The sequence below is a fragment of the Phlebotomus papatasi genome, chromosome 5 (genome assembly GCF_024763615.1).
Source record: "Phlebotomus papatasi isolate M1 chromosome 5, Ppap_2.1, whole genome shotgun sequence".
NCBI classification, from domain to species: Eukaryota; Metazoa; Arthropoda; class Insecta; order Diptera; family Psychodidae; genus Phlebotomus; species Phlebotomus papatasi.
Genome location: NC_077226.1, coordinates 3,725,913 through 3,745,388, shown reverse-complemented (window position 1 = coordinate 3,745,388; position 19,476 = coordinate 3,725,913). Strand labels below are relative to the sequence as shown.

Sequence of the window (19,476 nt, the reverse complement as noted above, 5' to 3'; positions counted from 1 at the left end):
GTCGTTCGTTGTGAGGCAGGAGGAAGATCCAATGTTCAATTTGTATCATGGGACTTTCTCTTGCTTCAAAATGTTCGATGTGCCATCATCGTCAACATTGGAAAATCATTTAGAAGGATGTGTGGAAAGTGTAGCAGATGAAGTGGAATGATGGACCTTATCAAAATTTGATTATTTAGCATATTTTACATAATACTGAATGTCTTCAACTATATTTCAGACATTTTCATCATGGTGAGATCTCCGTGAGATTCAGGTGAAATCAGGTGAGATTTTCGTGTGGAACTTTTTGTGGAAATCGTGTTTTTTGAGTGAAGGAGTAAGAAGGAAATGAATGTCGTTCGTTGTGAAGCAGGAGGAAGACCCAATGTTCAATTTGTATCATTGGGGTTTCTCTTGCTTCAAAATGTTCGATGTGCCATCATCGTCAACATTGGAAAATCATTTAGAAGGATGTGTGGAAAGTGTAGCAGATGAAGTGGAATGATCGACCTTATCAAAATTTGATTATTTAGCATATTTTACATAATACTGAATGTCTTCAACTATATTTCAGACATTTTCATCATGGTGAGATCTCCGTGAGATTCAGGTGAAATCAGGTGAGATTTTCGTGTGGAACTTTTTGTGGAAATCGTGTTTTTTGAGTGAAGGAGTAAGAAGGAAATGAAAATGTCGTTCGTTGTGAAGGCAGGAGGAAGATCCAATGTTCAATTTGTATCATTGGGGTTTCTCTTGCTTCAAAATGTTCGATGTGCCATCATCGTCAACATTGGAAAATCATTTAGAAGGATGTGTGGAAAGTGTAGCAGATGAAGTGGAATGATGGACCTTATCAAAATTTGATTATTTAATGTCGCGACTCGCGGTTTTGAACCGCCAATTGCACGTGGACGTATGGATCCGGTTTCGTAGTACCTGCAAAAGTTGAGGCTGAAATGTGCCTGAAAAACAGGACAATTTGTGGAATAGCCCCTCCCCCCGCCCCCCCAGGAACCGATCCCTGTTGCCCATGGAGGATTTGCTAAACTCACCTGCCGAGGATCTTACTGACGCATCCATTGGACACCTGAAGGATGCGCGAGATGTCACAGGGACGGGCACCAGAATGGGCCAATTCGACGATTTTTTGTCGTGTGGAATCCGGAAGTGGACGTCCACCAACAAATACCCCACCAAGTTGATTGACCCCACTGTGACCTTTTGGTTTTTTTTGTCCATTTACATCAAAGAGAACAAGAACAAAAAAAAAATAAACAATAAGGATAAGGAATTAATTGCCTGATCATCCAAAAGCTCCGTCAAATAGTTTTCCCGCCAAAAACAAAAATTCATTCAGAGCGAACTCATAGAGATTAACCTGCAGCATAATGAATGGTTTTCCTGCTGTGAAACATGAATTGTCGGGGTTTTTGGCTTTTGTTTGGGGTGAAGAAATTTTTAGGGAAGAAAGACGAAAGGGAGGAGGGGAAAAATAGAGAGGAAAAATGGACACAATAGCCATTGAAGTGTTGACATTGTTAGAGTAACAACACTCATGAAATTTCACGCAGAAAATGTCGAATAATATTAGTTCCTTTTTGGGGTATTGTTAACTTAAATAGTCACACTCTTGAAGTCCTCTCCTCTCCCTCTCTCTGTGTCTTTTACACCAAAAAGGGACCTCAACATTATGAGCATAATAAATCACAATTGATCACAGGGGATCTATTTCCATTGACATACCAAAAACCCAAAAAAAAAAAAAAGTGAGAAAAATCCAAGGAAAATACGGAAAATACAATTGTGCAGAAGAGAAAACTTTCTCTCCCGAAGTATATATTAAGTCAAAAAAAAAAAGATAATATTAATTGAGCTACTAGAAGCTAGTTTCGAGCAATTTCCACCAATGTGAAAAATCAATATCAGTTCCAAATCATCTTCAGGAAAATCTAGGCTTTCCAAAACTGTCAAAATCATCAAAAACGGATTGAAAATAGATTTTTTGATTAAAATTTTCGCAAAAGAGTTATTTGAGAATGTGAAAAGGGAAGTTTGGTGACACTTTTCACCAATTTCCCTAAAGAAAAGTCAGTTTTCTTATAAGATAGTTTTCTGGGGAATCTTTTGATGATTCCAAAACTGTCAAAATCATCAAAATCGGATTTAAAATAGATTTTTGGCTAAATTTTATTCCAGAGGGCTTATTCGTAATATAGAAAGGGAAGTTATTCAGACACTTTTCATCAATTTCTCCAAAGAAAACCCAATTTGTTGGATAGCTAGTCCTTTGGGGAATTTCATGAGCACTCCAAAACGGTCATGATCATCAAAATCGGATTAAAAATGGATTTTTTGTCTAAAATTTTCTCAGAGAGAATTGCGAATGTAAAAAGGGAAGACTTTGGCGACACTTTTCACCAGTTTTCCACAAGAAAACTTTATTTTCTCATTAATAAGTTTTTTTGGGGAATCCCTTGACCTTTCCAAAACTGTCAAAAGAATCAAAATCGGATTAAAAATGGATTTTTGAAGAAGTTTTTGCTGAAACCTTGCACAAAGTTGTTTTGGAAACATTTAAAAGAAGACTTTGCAAACACTTTTCATCAATTTCCCCCAAAGAAAACCTAGTTTTCTTGCTAGATAGTCCTCTAGAGAATCCCTTTGCCTTTCCGAAACCGCCAAGATCTTCAAAATCAGATTAGAAATGGATTTTTGGTGAATTTTTCACTGAAACCTTGCACAAAGTTGTTTTAGGAAGATTCAAAGGAAGATTTGAAAACACTTTTCACCCATTTCCCTAAAGGAAACCCTGTTTTTGTGTTGGATAGTTTTCTGAGGAATCTATCAGACTTTCCAAAACGGTCATGATCATCAAAATCGGATTAGAAATGGATTTTGACTAAAATTTTCGCAGAGAGAATTGAGAATGTGGAAAGGTGAACTTTGGCGACACTTTCCACAAGTTTTCCACAAGAGAACCCTATTTTCTCATTAATAAATCTCCTGGGGAATCCCTTCAGCTTTCCAAAACTATCAAAATAATCAAAATCGGATTTCAAATGGATTTTTGGTGAATTTTCGGATGAAACTTTGCAAAAACGTGTTTTAGGAAGATTTAAAGGAAGATTTTGAAGATACTTTTCACCAACTTTCCCAAAGCAAACCCTATTTTCCTGTTAACCAGTTTTCTGTGGAACTCTTTTAGCTTTCCAAAAAACGTCAAAATCATCAAAATCGGATTTAAAATGGATTATTGGCTAAAACTTTTGTATACGGTTTGTTAAGAATGTAGAGAAGGAAAATTTAGTGATATTTTTCACCAATTGTTGCAAAGAAAACTCACTTTCCTTCTTAACTACTCCTCTGGAAAATTCCTTTAGCTTTCCAAAACCGTCAAGATCATCAAAATCGGATTAAAAATGGAATTTTTGTGAATTTTTTAGTGAAACCTTGCAGAGAAGATGTCATTATGAAGTATCAAAAAGGAAACCTTTTGGAGGGTGCTTTAAGGCAATTTCCTCCAAGAAAAGCCCTTTTGATTCTTTAGAATTTTCCCCGGAGAATTCTCTGAACTTTCCAAATCCACCAAGAACGTTTAAATCGGATTTAAAATGGATTTTCCATGAATTATAAACCGAAACCATGCAAAATGGTCCTGAGGAATGATTTAGAGAGACTTTGAAGACACTTTTCACCAATTTTTCCCAAAGAAAAGCCAATTTTCTTGTTAGAAGATCCAATATGGAATCTCTAGAGCTTTCCAAAATTGTCAAAATAATCAAAATCGGTTTTAAATTGGATTTTTTTTTGGTGAATTTGTCAAATTAATCCTTGGCACCATGCTGTCTTGCGAGATTTTCTGAAGACTTTTCCGAAAGAAAAGCCAATTGATTCTTTAGAATTTCATTCAGAGAATCTTCTGATCTTTCCATATTCGCTATTAATAATTAAAATCGGACTTAAATTGGAGTTTTTTGGCCAAAAAGCCGCTGCAAAGAGAATTCTAAAAAGAGTGTTTTGAAATGAGCGGACTTTGAGGGTGATTTTCACCAATTTTCTCGGTGAAAAGCTATTTTCCATCCTGAGAACGATCACTGGAGTATTCCATCAGCTTTCCAAATAATCCAAAATCATTGAAATCGGATTAAAATTGGATTAGTAATGTAAATATAAAGAGTAAAAGGGGAATTGTTGCAAAAATTGGGAAAATACTCAGGTGATTTTTCCTCAATTTCCACAGAGAAAATCTGTGTAATTTTGTTGAGAAAAATTTCTAATAAATCTTTTAAGGTTTCCAAATGTAGCAAGATCATCAAAATCGGATTGAAAAAGGATTTTTAGTGAATTTTTCAGTGAAATCTTGCACAAAAGTTGTTTTAGGAAGATTTAAAGGAAAACTTTGAAGACACTTTTCACGAATTTTTCCAAAGAAAACCCAGTTTTCTTGTTATCTACTCTTCTTGGGCATCTCTGGAGCCTTTTAAGACCGTCAAAATCATCAAAATCGGATTGAGATTGGATTTTTGGGGGTATATTGAGCAAAATGTTGCCGAAAAGACATTCTTTAAAATTTTCAATCATTCTTCCGGCCGTTTATCTCAGGGAAGATCTTTGATTGCCCTTGATCTATCTACTAGAGGGTTTTCTCATTTTTCTGACAAGTCCCAAATCATCAAAATCGGATCAGAAATGGATTTTTGGTGAATATTTGCCGAAGGGTTATTGACAATGTAGAAAGGGAAAATGTGGTGACATTTTTCACCAATTTCTCTCAAAGAAAGGCCAGTTTTCTTGTTAGGCGATCCAATAGTGAATCTCTAGGGCTTTCTAAAATCGTCAAGATCATCAAAATCGGATTAGAAACGGATTTTTGGTGAATATTTTGTTGAAACCTTGCAGAGGTCTTCCTGGAAATGATTCGAACATGAAAATTTTGGGGACACTTTTAACCAATTTCCGCAAAGAAAATCTAGTTTTCTTCTAAGTTATTCTTCTGGAGTAACACTTTAGCTTTCAAAAACTGCTAAAATCATCAAAATCGGATTTAAAATGGATTTTTGGCGAATTTTTTGCTAAAACCTTGCACAAAGTTGTTTTAGGAAGATCCAAAAGAAGAGTTTGAAGACACTTTTCACCAATTTCCCCAAGGAAAATCCAATATTTTTGTTGGCTGGTCGTCTAGAGAAAGCCTTATCGTTTCCAAAACCTCTAAAATCATCAAAATCGGATTTAAAATAGATTTTTAATGAATTTCTAGCTGAAACCTTGTATAAAATCGTTTTAGGAAGATTTAAAGGAAGACTTTGAAGACACTTTTCACCAATTTCCCCAAAGGAAACCCTATTTGCTAGTTGACCAGTCTTCTTGGAAATCTTTTTAGCTTTTCAAAATAGCTAAAATCATCAAAATCGGATTTAAAGTGGATTTTTTGTGAATTTTTTACTGAAACCTTGCAGAGGTCTTGCTGAAAATGCTTCGAAAATGAAAATTTGGGGACGCTTTTCACCAATTTCCCCAAAGAAAACCTAGTTTTTGTTTGAGCCTATCTTTTGCGGAATCTCTTTAGCTTTCCAAAACCGTCAAAATTATCAAAATCGGATTTAAAATGTATTTTTTGTGAGTTTTTTGCTGAAACCCTGCACAAAATTGTTTCAGTAAGATTTAAAGGAAAACTTTCCAGACACTTTTCACCAATTTCCCCAAAGAAAACCCAATTTTCTTGCTAGCTAGTCTTCTGGGAAATCCCTTTAGCTTTTCAAAACTGTGAAAATTATTAAAATCGGATTGAAAATGGATTTTTGGTGAATTTTTTGCTAAAACCTTGCACAAAGTTGTTTTAGGAAGATTTAAAGGAAGACTTTGAAGACACTTTTCACCAATTTCCCTCAAGAAAACCTAGTTTTCTTCTTAGTTATTCTACTGGGGAATCTCTTTAGCTTTCCAAAACCGTCAAAATCATCAAAATCGGATTTAAAATGGATTTTTGGTGATTTTTTCACTGAAACCTTGCAAGAAAGTTTTACATAGAAGAGTAAAAGGGAAACTTTGAAGTGACTTTTGAGGAATTTTCACCAAGAAAAGCCTTCTTGGTGTATTAGAACTTTCTAGAGAGAATCTCATTGGCTTTCCAAAACCGTTAAAATTGCATAAAATGGTGGATTTGGGGGAAATCAGTGCCGTTTTGAAGTTTCTTTTTTGTTTTATTTTTTGATGCAAGGGAATGTCTTTGATTTGGGAATGGGGTTATATCCTTTCTATTTGTATTTTATGGTTGCCTTGTACTGTATCTCCCTTTTATTCCGGAACATTGATCGCAGTCAGAGGCAAGTGATGTTGCGTTTGATGTGGCCGCGAGCAGATGACAGGACACGATATTTTCAGGGGTTTCAGTCTTCTAATCCCCAAGTTCTCAACACCACATCCCGACGGCAAAAGGATAATCCATTTATGCTACTCTCCCTTCTTTTTGCTGCAGCATAGAACAAAAAAAAATGCCCATGTTCACACTGTTTGTCGGCTCTTTAGGCCTCAACATACTTTTAACGAACAAAAATTAGGGAGACTTTCTATCTCTCTCTCTCACCCTTCCCTCCTTTTTCCTTTTTTTTTTTTTTTGCTGTTTCTGGCTACTGATTTCATTTATGTTGAGATTTTGCAAGCAACATACAAAAAAGCAGCATAACAAGAGAGAGAAAGAGGGAGAAAGGGAGAGTTACATGGGATTTAGCTGCACGATAATTAGGACATTACGCACAATTTGCACAATTGACAGACAACAAATTGACACTGTGGTTAGAGAGAGAGAGAGAGAGACCACAAAAAGGATCAACTCTTTGTCAATTAATTTTCCGATTAGATAATCCCAGGTTCAAATCTCCGACACCTCCCAAACAATTTTCACCATTTTTTCTTCTTTTTTACCTCTCTTTCTCCTCTGAAATGGAGATTTTCCAAAGGAAAATTAAGTGAAACTTCAAAAAAAAAAAGAAAACAGGGTCAATATAAAGAAAATTCTCGCAAAAGCGTTTTAAAGGAAGACTTTGAAGACACTTTTCACCAATTTCCCCAAAGAAAACCCTGTTTTCTTGTTGGATAGTCTTCTGGGAAATCTTTTTAAATTTCCAAAACCGGTTAAATCATCAAAATCGGTTTTAATTTGGATTTTTGGTGAATTTTTCTCTGAAACCTTGCACAAAGTTGTTTTAGGAAGATTTAAAGGAAGATTTTGCTGTCGATTTTCACCAATTTCCGGAAGAGAAACCCTATTTTCTTGTTGGCTAGTCTTCTTGGAAATCCCTTTGGCTTTCCAAAACCGTCAAAATCATCAAAATCGGATTTAAAACGGATTTTTTGTGAATTTTTAGGTAGAACCTTCCAGAATTCTTGCTAAAAATGATGCTAATAAAAAATTTATAGACACTTTTCACCAATTTCCCCAAAGAAAATCTAGTTTACTTCTTAGTTAATCGTCTGGGGGATTCCTTTAGCTTTCCGAAATCGTCAAAGTCATCAAAATCAGATTAAAAATGGATTTTTGGTGAATTTATCACTGAAACCTTGCAGTGGTCTTACTGGAAATGATTCGAAAGAAAAATTGCAGTCACTTTTCACCAATTTCCCCAGAGAAAACCTAGTTTTGTTCTTAGACAGTCTTCTAGGGGATCTCTTTGGCTTTCCAAAACCGTCAAGATCATCAAAATCGGATTAAAATTGGAATTTTGATGAAGTTTTCACTGAAACCTTGCACAAAGTTGTTTTAGGAAGATTCAAAGGAAGATTTTACCGACACTTTTCACAAATTTCCGCAAGGGAAATCCTATTTTGTCGTTGGCTAGTCTCCTGGGGAATCTTTTTAGCTTTCCAAAACCGTTAAAATCATCAAAATCGGATTTAAAACGGATTTTTGGTGAATTTTTTGCTGAAACCTTACACAAAGTTGTTTTAGTTAGATTTAAAGGAAGACTTTGCAGACACTTTTTACCAATTTCCTCAAAGAAAACCTAGTGTTTGTTTGAGCCTATCTTTTCCGGAATCTCTTTAGCTTTCCAAAACCGTCAAAATTATCAAAATCGGATTTAAAATGGATTTCTTAATAAAACATTGCGGAAGGTTTGCTTGAAATAATTCAAATGAAAATTTTTGGGGACACTTTTCGCCAATTTCTGCTAAGATAACCCAATTTTCTTGGTAGCTAGACTTCTGCGGAATTTTCTGGGCTTTCCAAATCGGTCAAGATCATCAAGATCGGTTTAAAAATAGATTTTTGGCGAATTTATCACAGAAACCTTGCAGAGGTCTTGCTGGAAATGATTCGAATGAAAACTTTGCAGACACTTTTCACCAATTACCCCAGAGAAAACCTAGTTTTATTCTCAGTCAATCTTCTGGGGGATCTCTTTGGCTTTCCAAAACCGTCAAAATCATCAAAATCGGATTGAAAATGGATTTTTGGGGGTTTATTGTGCAAAATCTCTCTGAAGAGGCGTTCTTTCAAATTTTCAATCATTTTTCCTGGCATTTTCTTCAGGGAAAACCTTTGATTGCCACTGATCGGTCTACTAGGGGGTTTTGTCATTTTTCTAACATGTTCAAAATCATCAAAATCGGATTTGAAATTTTTTTTTTGACTAAAGCTTTTGCAAAAGGGTTATTGAGAATAGAGAAAGCGAAATTTCGAAGTCGATTTTCATCAATTTCCCTAAAGAAAATTTAGGTTTCTTGTTAGCTCGTCTTCTGGGAAATCTCTTGGGCTTTCCAAAATCATTAAGATCATCAAAATCGGATTAAAAATGGATTTTTGGTGAATTTATCACTGAAACCTTGCAGAGAAGATGTCATTATGAAGTATCAAAAAGGAAACCTTTTGGAGGGTGCTTTAAGGCAATTTCCTCCAAGAAAAGTCCTTTTGATTCCTAAGCATTTTCTTCGGAGAATTCTCTGAATTTTTCAAATCCACCAAGAACGTTTAAATCGGATTTAAAATGGATTTTCCATGAATTATAAACCGAAACCATGCAAAATGGTCCTGAGGAATGATTTAGAGAGACTTTGAAGACGATTTTCACCAATTTCTTCCAAAGAAAAGCCAATTTTCTTGTTAGAAGATCCAATAGGTAATCTCATGAGCTTTCTAAAACGGCCAAGATCATCAAAATCGGATTTAAAATGGATTTTTTTTTAAATTTTTGGCTGAAACCTTGCACAAAGTTCTTTAAGGAAGATTTAAAGGAAGACTTTGAAGACACTTTTCACCAATTTCCCTAAAGGAATATCCAGTATTTTTGTTAGCTAGTGTTCTGGAGAATCTCACGAGCTTTTCAGAACGGTCATGATCATCAAAATCGGATTAAAAATAGATTTTTGATTGAAATTTTTCCAAAAGGGTTATTTGAGAATGTGGAAAGGGAAATTTTTAGTGACACTTTTCACCAAATTCCCTGAAGAAAAGTCAGTTTTCTTGTAACATAGTTTTTTGGAGAATCTCTTTAGCTTTCCGAAACAGTCACAATCATCAAAATCGGACTGAAAATGGATTTTTGGTTAAAATTTTCGCAGAGAGAATTGAGAATGCAGAAAAGGAACATTTGGTGACACATTTCATCAATTTCCCCAAAGGAAACCTAGTTTTCTTGTTGGATAGTTTTCCGGGAAATCCCTTTAGCTTTCCAGAACCGTCAAGATTATCAAAATCGGGTTGAAAATGGATTTTTGGTGAATTTTTGTCTGAGGCCTTGCACAAAGTTGTTTTAGGAAGATTTAAAGGAAGATTTTGAAGACACTTTTCACCAATTTCCCCCAAAGAAAACTCACTTTTCATGTTAGCAAATTTCCTAGGGCATCTTTACAGCTTTCCAGAACGGTCCTGATCATCAAAATCGGATTGAAATTGATTGAAAAGCGAAGAAGTTCAGTGAAACATTCTTGAAGCTCATTTGAAACATTCCTCAAAAGGATAACTTTGAATCTATTTTTGGACATTTTCTTCTAAGAAAACCTGTTTTGTTACCTTTAGAAGTCCTTTGAGGAATTTTCTTAGCTTTCCAAAACCGTCAAAATCATCAAAATCGGATTTAAAATGGATTTTTGTCGAATTTTCTTGGTAAAACCTTGCACAAAGTTCTTTTAGTAAGATTTAATGTAAGGCTTTGAGGACATTTTTCACTAATTTCCTCAAAGAAAACCCTATTTTCTTGTTGGCTAGTCTTCTTGGAAATCCCTTTGGCTTTCCGAAACCGTGAAAATGATCAAAATCGGATTTAAAATGGATTTGTTGTGAATTTTTTGGTTGCGGAACCTTGCAGATAGCTTTCTGGAAATGATTTTCAAATGGAGACTTTGAAGACACTTTTCACCAATTTTCCTCTAGGAAACCTATTTTTCTTGTTACCTAGTCTTCTGGGAAATCCATTTGGCTTTCCAAAACCATCAAAATCATCAAAATCGGATTTAAAATGGATTTTTGGTGAATTTTTCTTTACTCAAAATAAGAAAACTTTCATCGAAAGATTGAAAATAATTTGAGCAATTTTCCACAAATTGATGGGAAAAATCGGGAAAAATAGAAAATAAGGTGCCGTCGCTTGGTTTGTGTGCTGTGTGGAAATTTGTGTCTTTTGGGGCGTGTTGTGAATCCTCCTTCTGTCCTTCCTCCCGGTTGGTTTTTCTGGGCTGGAAAAGCAGGAGCAGGAGGAGGAGGAGGAGGAAACCGGGTGGAACCAATCGGAGCGGAAAGTCTCCCTTCAGCTGGAAAACAGTGTTCGTGTGTGTTTGTGTGTGTGTACGTGGCTGTGTGCCCGGGAAAATGCCGATAAGAGGAAAATGAATGAAGGCGATTGAATATCTAAATGGCACGTTGCGCCTGAATTCAGGCAAAAGTGCGCTATTTATGAGCAAGGACGGAATTGGAGGGAGGGAGGGGGGGGGGGGTCGGTGAAAAGCAGTGGAATGCTATTTGAGATGGAGGGGGCTTTGGGAACGACAAATTCTGTGTGTTAGCTTTAAATTTTCCGTGGTCACAGCTAAATTACCACAAAACACAAATTTTGAGGTTACCAAAATTCTCCTTTTCCCTTTCCCGCCAAAAACAAAAAAAACAGCAAAAAAAAAAGAAAATAGAAAAAATACAAGTGAAATATAGAAATTCCATATGATCTTAACAATATACTTCTATATTTCACATAGGACAACATTAAGAACATGCAAAGTTTCTACCTATTTTTTCCAGTTGGCGCTACAATCGCTCAAAATGTCTACTAAAATGACAATTTTCACCAAAGAAAGCCTTCTTGATCCTTTGGCGCGTTTTATTGAGCATTTTATGAGCTTTCCAAAACTGTCAAAATCATCAAAAACGGATTTAAATTGGATTTTCAGTGAAACTTCTTTTTTAAAAGAATAATGAGAATTTTCAAGGTGATTTTCCCAAATTTCCCCAAAGAAAACACAGCAAGGCTTTTTAGCTAGTCCTCTGGGGAATTTCATGGGCTTTCCAAAACGGTCATGATCATCAAAATCGGATTTAAAATGGATTTTTGGCTAAAAGTTTCACAGAGAGAATTGAGAATGTAGAAAGGGAAATTTGGCGACACTTTTTACCAATTTCCCCAAAGAAAACCAATTTTTCTTTTGGTAAGTCTTCTGGGAAATCCCTTTAGATTTCCAAAACCGTCAAGATCATCAAAATCGGATTAAAAATGGATTTTTGGTGAATTTTTCACTGAAACCTTGCACAAAATTATTTTAGAAAATTAAAAGGAAGACTTTGAAGACACTTTTCACCAATTTCCCTAAAGGAAACCCTGTTTTTGTGTTGGATAGTTTTCTGAGGAATCTTTCAGACTTTCCAAAACGGTCATGATCATCAAAATCGGATTAGAAATGGATTTTTGGCTAAAAGTTTTGTAGACGGTTTATTGGGAATGCAGAAACGGATACTTTGGTGACACTTTTCACCAGTTTTCCACAAAAAAGCTATATTTTCTCATTAATATATCTTCTGGAGAATCGCTTTAGATTTCCAAATCCGTCAAGATCATCAAAATCGGATTAAAAATCGATTTTTGATTAAATTTTTGCAAAAGGGTTGTTTGAAATTCTGGAAAGGGAAATTTTGTTAACACTTCTCACTAATTTCCCTAAAGAAAAGTCAGTTTTCTTGTAAGATAGTCTTCTGGAGAATCCCTTTGGCTTTCCAAAACCGTCAAAATCATCAAAATTGGATTAAAAATGGATTTTTTGTGAATTTTTGGGTAGAACTTTACACAAAGTTGTTTTAAGAAGATTGAAAGGAAGATTTTCCAGACATTTTTCACCAATTTCCCCAAAGAAAACCTAGTTTTCTTGTAAGATAGTCTTCTGGGAAATCTCATAAGCTTTCCAAAACCGTCAAAATTATCAAAATCGGATTTAAAATTGTTTTTTTTTGGCTAAAAGTTTCGAATAGAGAATTGAGAATGTAGAAAGGGAAGAATTTGGCGACACTTTTTACCAATTTCCCCAAAGAAAACCCGGTTTTCTTGGTAGCACGTCTTCTGGGAAATTCTTTCAGCATTCCAAAACCGTGAAAATCATTAAAATAGGTTTAAAAATGAATTTTTGATGAATTTTTAGCTGAAACCTTGCACAAAGTTGTTTTAGGATGATTTAAAGGCACTTTTCAAATTGGCACTTTGAAGACACTTTTCACCAATTTTCCAAAAGAAAACCTAATATTCTTGTTAGCTAATCTTCTGGAGAATCCCTTTAGTTTTCCAAAACCGTCAAAATCATCAAAATCGGAATAGAAATGGACTCTTGGTTAAAACTCTTGCAGAGAGGGGTTACTGGGAATGTAGAAAAGGAAAACTGAAGTCATTTTTCACCAATTTCTCCCCAAGAAAACATTATTTCGTTGTTGGGAAGTTTTCTGCAGGATCTTCAGAGCTTTCCAAAACAGTCAAAATCATCAAAATCGGATTAGAAATAGATTTTTTGTGAATTTTTGGGTAGAACCTTTCAGAAGTCTTGCTGAGAATGATTCAAATGAAATCTTTATAGACACTTTTCACCAATTTCAATAAAGAAAACTCTATTTTCTTGGTAGCAGGTCTTCTGGGGAATCTCATAAGCTTTCTAAAACCGTTAAGATTATCAAAATCGGTTTCAAAATAGATTTTTGTTGAATTTTTAGCTGAAAACTTCCACAAAGTTGTTTTAGAAAGATTTAAAAGAAGACTTTGAAGACACTTTTCACCAATTTCCCCCAAAGAAAACTCACTTTTCTTGTTTATAATTTCCCTAGGGTATCTTTGCATCTTTCCAGAACGGTCCTGATCATCAAAATCGGATTGAAATTGATTGAAAAGCGAAGAAGTTCAGTGAAACATTCTTGAAGCTCAATTGAAACATTCCTCAAAAGGATCAATTTGAATCTACCTTTGGGCATTTTCTTTTAAGAAAACGTGTTTTACTTTCTTTAGAGGTCTTTTGAGGAATTTTCTTAGCTCTCCAAAACCGTCAAGATCATCAAAATCGGATTAAAAGTGGGTTTTTAGTGAATTTTTCAGTGAAACCTTGCAGAGAAGATGTCATTTTAAAGTATCAAAAAGGAAACCTTTTGGAGGGTGCTTTAAGGCAATTTCCTCCAAGAAAAGCCCTTTTGATTCCTTAGCATTTTCTCCGGAGAATTCTCTGAAATTTCCAAATCCACCAAGAACGTTTAAATCGGATTTAAAATGGATTTTCCATGAATTATAAACCGAAACCATGCAAAATGGTCCTGAGGAATGATTTAGAGAGACTTTGAAGACGATTGTCACCAATTTCTCCCAAAGAAAAGCCAATTTTCTTGTTAGAAGATCCAATAGGGAATCTTTTAAGCTTTCCAAAATTGTCAAAATCATCAAAATCGGTTTGAAAATGGATTTTTTTTGGTGAATTTGTCAAATAAATCCTTGGCACCATGCTGACGCGCTTGGTTTTCTGAAGACTTTTCCGAAAGAAAAGCCAATTGATTCTTTAGAATTTAACACAGAGAATCTTCTGATCTTTCCATATTCGCTATTAATAATTAAAATCGGACTTAAATTGGATTTTTTGGCCAAAAAGCCGCTGCAAAGAGAATTCTAAAAAAAGTGTTTGAAATGAGCGCACTTTGAGGGTGATTTTCACCAATTTTCTCGGTGAAAAGCTATTTTCCATCCTGAGAACGATCACTGGAGTATTCCATCAGCTTTCCAAATAATCCAAAATAATTGAAATCGGATTAAAATTGGATTAGTAATGTAAATGTAAAGAGTAACGGGGAATAGTTGCAAAAATAGGGAAAATACTCAGGTGATTTTTCCTCAATTTCCACAGAGAAAACACCTGTGCAATTTTGTTGAGAAAAATTTCTAGTAAATCTTTTAAGGTTTCCAAATGTAGCAAGATCATCAAAATCGGATTGAAAGTGGTGTATTTTTTGGTTAAAACATTGCGGAAGGTTTGATAGAAATTATTCAAATGAAGATTTCGGGGACACTTTTCGCCAATTTCCCCAAAGGAAATCCAGTTTTCTTGGTGGAAAGTTTTCTGGGGAATTCTTTTAGGTTTCCAAAACCGTAAAAATCATCAAAATTGGATTTAAAATGGATTTTTTTTGTGAATTTTTGGGGTAGAACCTTGCAGAAAGTTTGCTGGAAATGATTCAAATGAAGACTTTCCAGACACTTTTCAACAATTTCCCCAAAGGAAACCCTCTCTTCTTGTTACCTAGTCTTCAGGGGAATTCCTTTAGCTTTCCAATATCATTAAAATCATCAAAATCGGATTGAAATTGATTGAAAAGCGAAGAAGTTCAATGAAACATTCTTGAAGCTCATTTGAAACATTCCTCAAAAGGATGAATTTGAATCTATTTTTGGACATTTTCTTCTAAGAAAACCTGTTTTGTTGTCTTTAGAAGTCTTTTGAGGAATTTCCTTAGCATTCTAAAACCGTAGAGATCATTAAAATCGGAGTAAAACTGGATTTTTGGTGAATTTTTAGCTGAAACCTTGCACGAAGTGGTTTCAGGAAGATCTAAAATAAAACTTTGAAGACACTTTTCACCAATTTCCCTTAGAAAAACCTAGTTTTCTTGTCAGCTGGTGTTCTGGGTAATCCCTTTTGCTTTCCAAAACTGTCAAAGTCATCAAAATCGGAGTAAAGAGGGATTTTTTGTGATTTTTTTGGTAGAACCTTGCACAAATGTGTTTTAGTAAGACTTTGAAGACACTTTTCACCAATTTCCGCAAGGGAAACCTAGTTTTCTTGTTATCTAGTATTCTGGAAATCCCTTTAGCTTTCAAAAACCGTCAAGATCATCAAAATCGGAATTAAAATGGATTTTTGGGGGATTTTTGGCTGAAACCTTACACAAAGTTGTTTTACGAATGTTTAATGGAAGACTTTGAAGACACTTTTCACCAATTTCCGCAGGGGAAACCCTATTTTCTCGTTGGATAGTCTACTGGAAAATCTATTTAGTTTTCCAAAACTGTCAAAATCATCAAAATTGGAGTAAAGACGGATTTTTTGTGAATACTTGGGTAGAACCTTGCAATGGTCTTGCTGGAAATGATCCAGATGAAGACTTTGAAGACACTTTTCATGTATTCCCTCAAAGAAAACCCTGTCTTTTTTGTGCAGAATTTTCTGGGAAATTCCTTTGGCTTTCCGAAACTGTCAAAATCATCATAATCGGATTTCAAACGGATTTTTGGTGAACTTTTAGGTGAAACCTTGCACAGAGTTGTTTTAGAAAGATTTAAAGGAAGATTTTGAAGACGCTTTTCACCAATTTCCCCAAAAGAAACCCTATTTGCTTTTTGGATAGTCTTCTGGGGAAACATTTTAGATTTCCAAAACCGTCAAGATCATCAAAATCGGATTAAAAATGGATTTTTGGTGAATTTTTCCCTGAAACCTAGCACAAAGGTGGTTTAGGAGGATTTAAAAGAAGATTTTGAAGACACTTTCATGTATTTTCTTAAAGGAAACCCTATTTTCTTCGTGGAGAATTTTCTGTAGAATTCTTTTCTCCTTTCAAAACTGTCAAAATCATTAAAATCGGATTGAAAATGGCTTTTTTTTGTGAATTTTCTGGGTAAAACCTTGCAGAAATGATTCAAATGAAGACTTTCCAGACACTTTTCACCAATATTCCTGAAGAAAATCTAGTTTTCTTCCTAGTGAGTCTTCTGGAAAATCTATTTAGCTTTCCAAGACAGGTGCGATCATCAAAATCGGATTAGAAATGGGTTTTTTGGCGAATTTTGGAGTGAAACTTTGCAAATAGCTGTTTTAGGAAGATATAAAAGAAAACTTTGAAGACACTTTGCACCAATTTCTCTCAAGAAAATCGTATTTTCTTCTTAGTGAGTCTTCTGGAAAATCTATTTAGCTTTCCAAAACGATCAAAGTCATCAAAATCGTATTAAAAATAGATTTTTGGTGGATTTTTATCTGAAACCCTGCACAAAGTCGTTTAGTAGGATTTAAAAGAAAACTTTGAAGACATTTTTCACCAATTTCTTCAAGGAAAACCCAGTTTTCTCTCTGTCTGATCTTCTAGAAAATCCCTTTAGCTTTCCGAAACTGTCAAAATTACCAAAATCGGAGTAAAGACGGATTTTTTGTGAATTCTTGGGTAGAACCTTGCAAAGGTCTTGCTGGAAATGATCCAGATGAAAACTTTGAAGACACTTTTCATGTATTCCCTCAAAGAAAACCCTGTCTTTTTTGTGTAGAATTTTCTGGGAAATTCCTTTGGCTTTCCGAAACTGTCAAAATCATCATAATCGGATTTCAAACGGACTTTTGGTGAACTTTTAGCTGAAACCTTGTACAAAGTCGTTTTAGGAAGACTTAAAAGAAGACTTTGAAGACACTTTTCACCAATTTCCCTCAAGAAAACCTAGTTTTCTTGTCAGCTGGTCTTTTGGGAAATCCCTTTAGCTTTCCAAAACCGTCAAGATCATCAAAATCGGTTTTAAAATGGATTTTTGGTGAATTTTTCACTGAAACCTTGTACAAAGTCGTTTTAGGAAGACTTAAAAGAAGACTTTGAAGACACTTTTCACCAATTTTCCCGAAGGAAACCCTGTTTTCTTGTTAGCTAGTCTTCTGAGGAATCTTTTTATCTTTCCAAAACCGCCAAGATCATCAAAATCGGATTAAAAATGGATTTTTGGTGGATTTGTTTTTTTTTGGACAAAACCCCAATCAATTTTCTCAGTGAAAAGCTATTTTCCATCCTGAGAACGATCACTAGAGTATTCCATCAGGTTTTTCAATTAAGGAAAAGCTTCTGGTCCGTTCCACAGACTTTTGATGAGATTGACAGGATCTGTCAAATTTGTGAATGATATTCGATTGTAGCACCAGTGGAATTAGGAGCTTTTGGATGCGATATTGTTGGATTTTGGTGTGTTAAAAGGACCTTTATGGGGCATATCATCGAGTGATATGGTACGATCCATCACTGAAGCTGGCCAGGGCGTCACAGTGGCCCCCATTGCAATCCACGAGACCGTCGAAGTCTCCCTTGATTCACTAATCACTGTTTTTTTTTTGGTTTTGGTTTTGGTTTTCTTTCTTTTTTAACCTCACTTTTCACTGAACGTTCACAGAATATCCATTAATCACAGAGTGATATAGTCTCACGTCCAGCAATTCACATTGAACATTTTTGATACACTTTAAAATTTGGCGAAATCGAAAAAGAAAAAAGGAAGATGATCACATGGAAAAACCGGCCAAAAAACCGAATTTGACGGTTAAAAAACGGACAAATATTAATTTTTAAAAAAATAAATAAATAAATAAAGAAAATCCTGAGTTAATTAAAAAGTGTTCTCTGCAAACAAAAAAAGGCGTTTTAGGTTGTTGGCAGAGTGCGTGATGCGTTTGAACTAAATGGCCAGAAAATCTGTATGCGTATCCTGGACCAAGAAGGAGGGTATAGAGTGTACTCCTGGGGCACATTGAGCAGACTCAGGACAGAGAGAAATTCCCTTTTTTGGCACACCGTTTTGAATGGATCATTTTAACCCGAAAAAATAGGACCAACCACAGTGTTTGCAACAGCAAAAGGATAGGGCAGAATTGATGAAGGCGGAGCCTGTGACTTATCATCAATAAATCCAACCTCCTGCGGTTTAAGGCCAAAACCAATTTGTTCATTTGTGTCTTTACACAAAGCCAAAAGGAAACGCCCTTTTTTTTGCGTCCTGAGGGGTACTTGGCAGGGATTGTCACCTGTTGAGTGCCCTTCCATGTGATTCCGTATCGCGAGGGAACCAAGGACACTTCATCCTGCCTTCCCTCTCACAAATGAAAAATCCACAGAGTGAAAAATTGAATAGAAAAGCCGACGGTTTTTCATTTGAAAAAAAAGAAATGAAAAATTTTGGTTTTCAATCTGAAATATCTTCACTTCCAATTAAGCGATTTTGATGATTCCAGGAGCATTTGAAAGGTCTTGAAAAATACTCCTAGGAATTTTCTTCTGTATTGGCAAATTGGTAAATTAACCGCTGGAAAATAATCAAAAACGGAATTTATAATGAATTTTTTTTGTTTTTTGGACAGAGGAAATAAAAAGAAAATCAAAGGAAAACCTTGAAGATGCATTTGGGCACAATCACACTAAGAAAAGCTTCCACCTGGGGAGATCATCAAAAACGGATTTAAATTGGGATTTTCAGTGAAACCTCTTTATGAAAAGCCCGATTATGGCAGTGATTCAGATGCGAAATTTCAAGGTGATTTCCTCAAATTTCCACAAAGAAACCCCTGTAGGATTGTTAGCCAGTCCTCTGGGGAATTTCATGGGCTTTCCAAAACGGTAATAATCATCAAAATCGGATTGAAAATAGATTTTTTGATAAAAATTTTCGCAAAAGGGTTATTTGAGAATGTGAAAAGGGAAGTTTGGTGACACTTTTCACCAATTTCCCTAAAGAAAAGTCAGTTTTCTTATAAGATAGTTTTCTGGGGAATCTTTTGATGATTCCAAAACTGTCAAAATCATCAAAATCGGATTTAAAATAGATTTTTGGCTAAATTTTATTCCAGAGGGCTTATTCGTAATATAGAAAGGGAAGTTTTTCAGACACTTTTCATCAATTTCTCCAAAGAAAACCCAATTTGTTGGATAGCTAGTCCTTTGGGGAATTTTATGAGCACTCCAAAACGGTCATGATCATCAAAATCGGATTAAAAATGGATTTTTTTGGCTAAAATTTTCTCAGAGAGAATTGCGAATGTAAAAAGGGAAGACTTTGGTGACACTTTTCACCAGTTTTCCACAAGAAAACTTTATTTTCTCATTAATAAGTTTTTTTGGGGAATCCCTTTAGCTTTCCAAAACGGTCATGATCATCAAAATCGGATTGGAAATAAATTTTTGATTAAATTTTTGCAAAAGGGTTAATTGAGAATGTGGAAAGGGGAACTTTGGTGACACCTTTTTCCAATTTCCCTGAAGAAAAG

The 19,476-nt window shown here is 35.1% G+C and overlaps 1 protein-coding gene across 1 annotated transcript in view; it reads right to left on the bottom strand.

Moving 5' to 3' along the window:
• LOC129808677 (paired box protein Pax-6-like) overlaps positions 1–18,105 on the bottom strand; it is a 60,755-nt gene extending 42,650 nt beyond the window's left edge. Inside the window, exons 1-3 of the mRNA XM_055858448.1 lie at positions 17,423–18,105; positions 1,035–1,200; positions 861–918 (exon numbers count right to left, since the gene is read on the bottom strand). Coding sequence (XP_055714423.1) covers positions 861–918; positions 1,035–1,200; positions 17,423–17,498 — 300 coding nt within the window. The 5' untranslated portion in view covers positions 17,499–18,105. The remainder of the gene's footprint in view (positions 1–860; positions 919–1,034; positions 1,201–17,422) is intronic.
• Between the last annotated feature and the right edge of the window lie 1,371 nt (positions 18,106–19,476).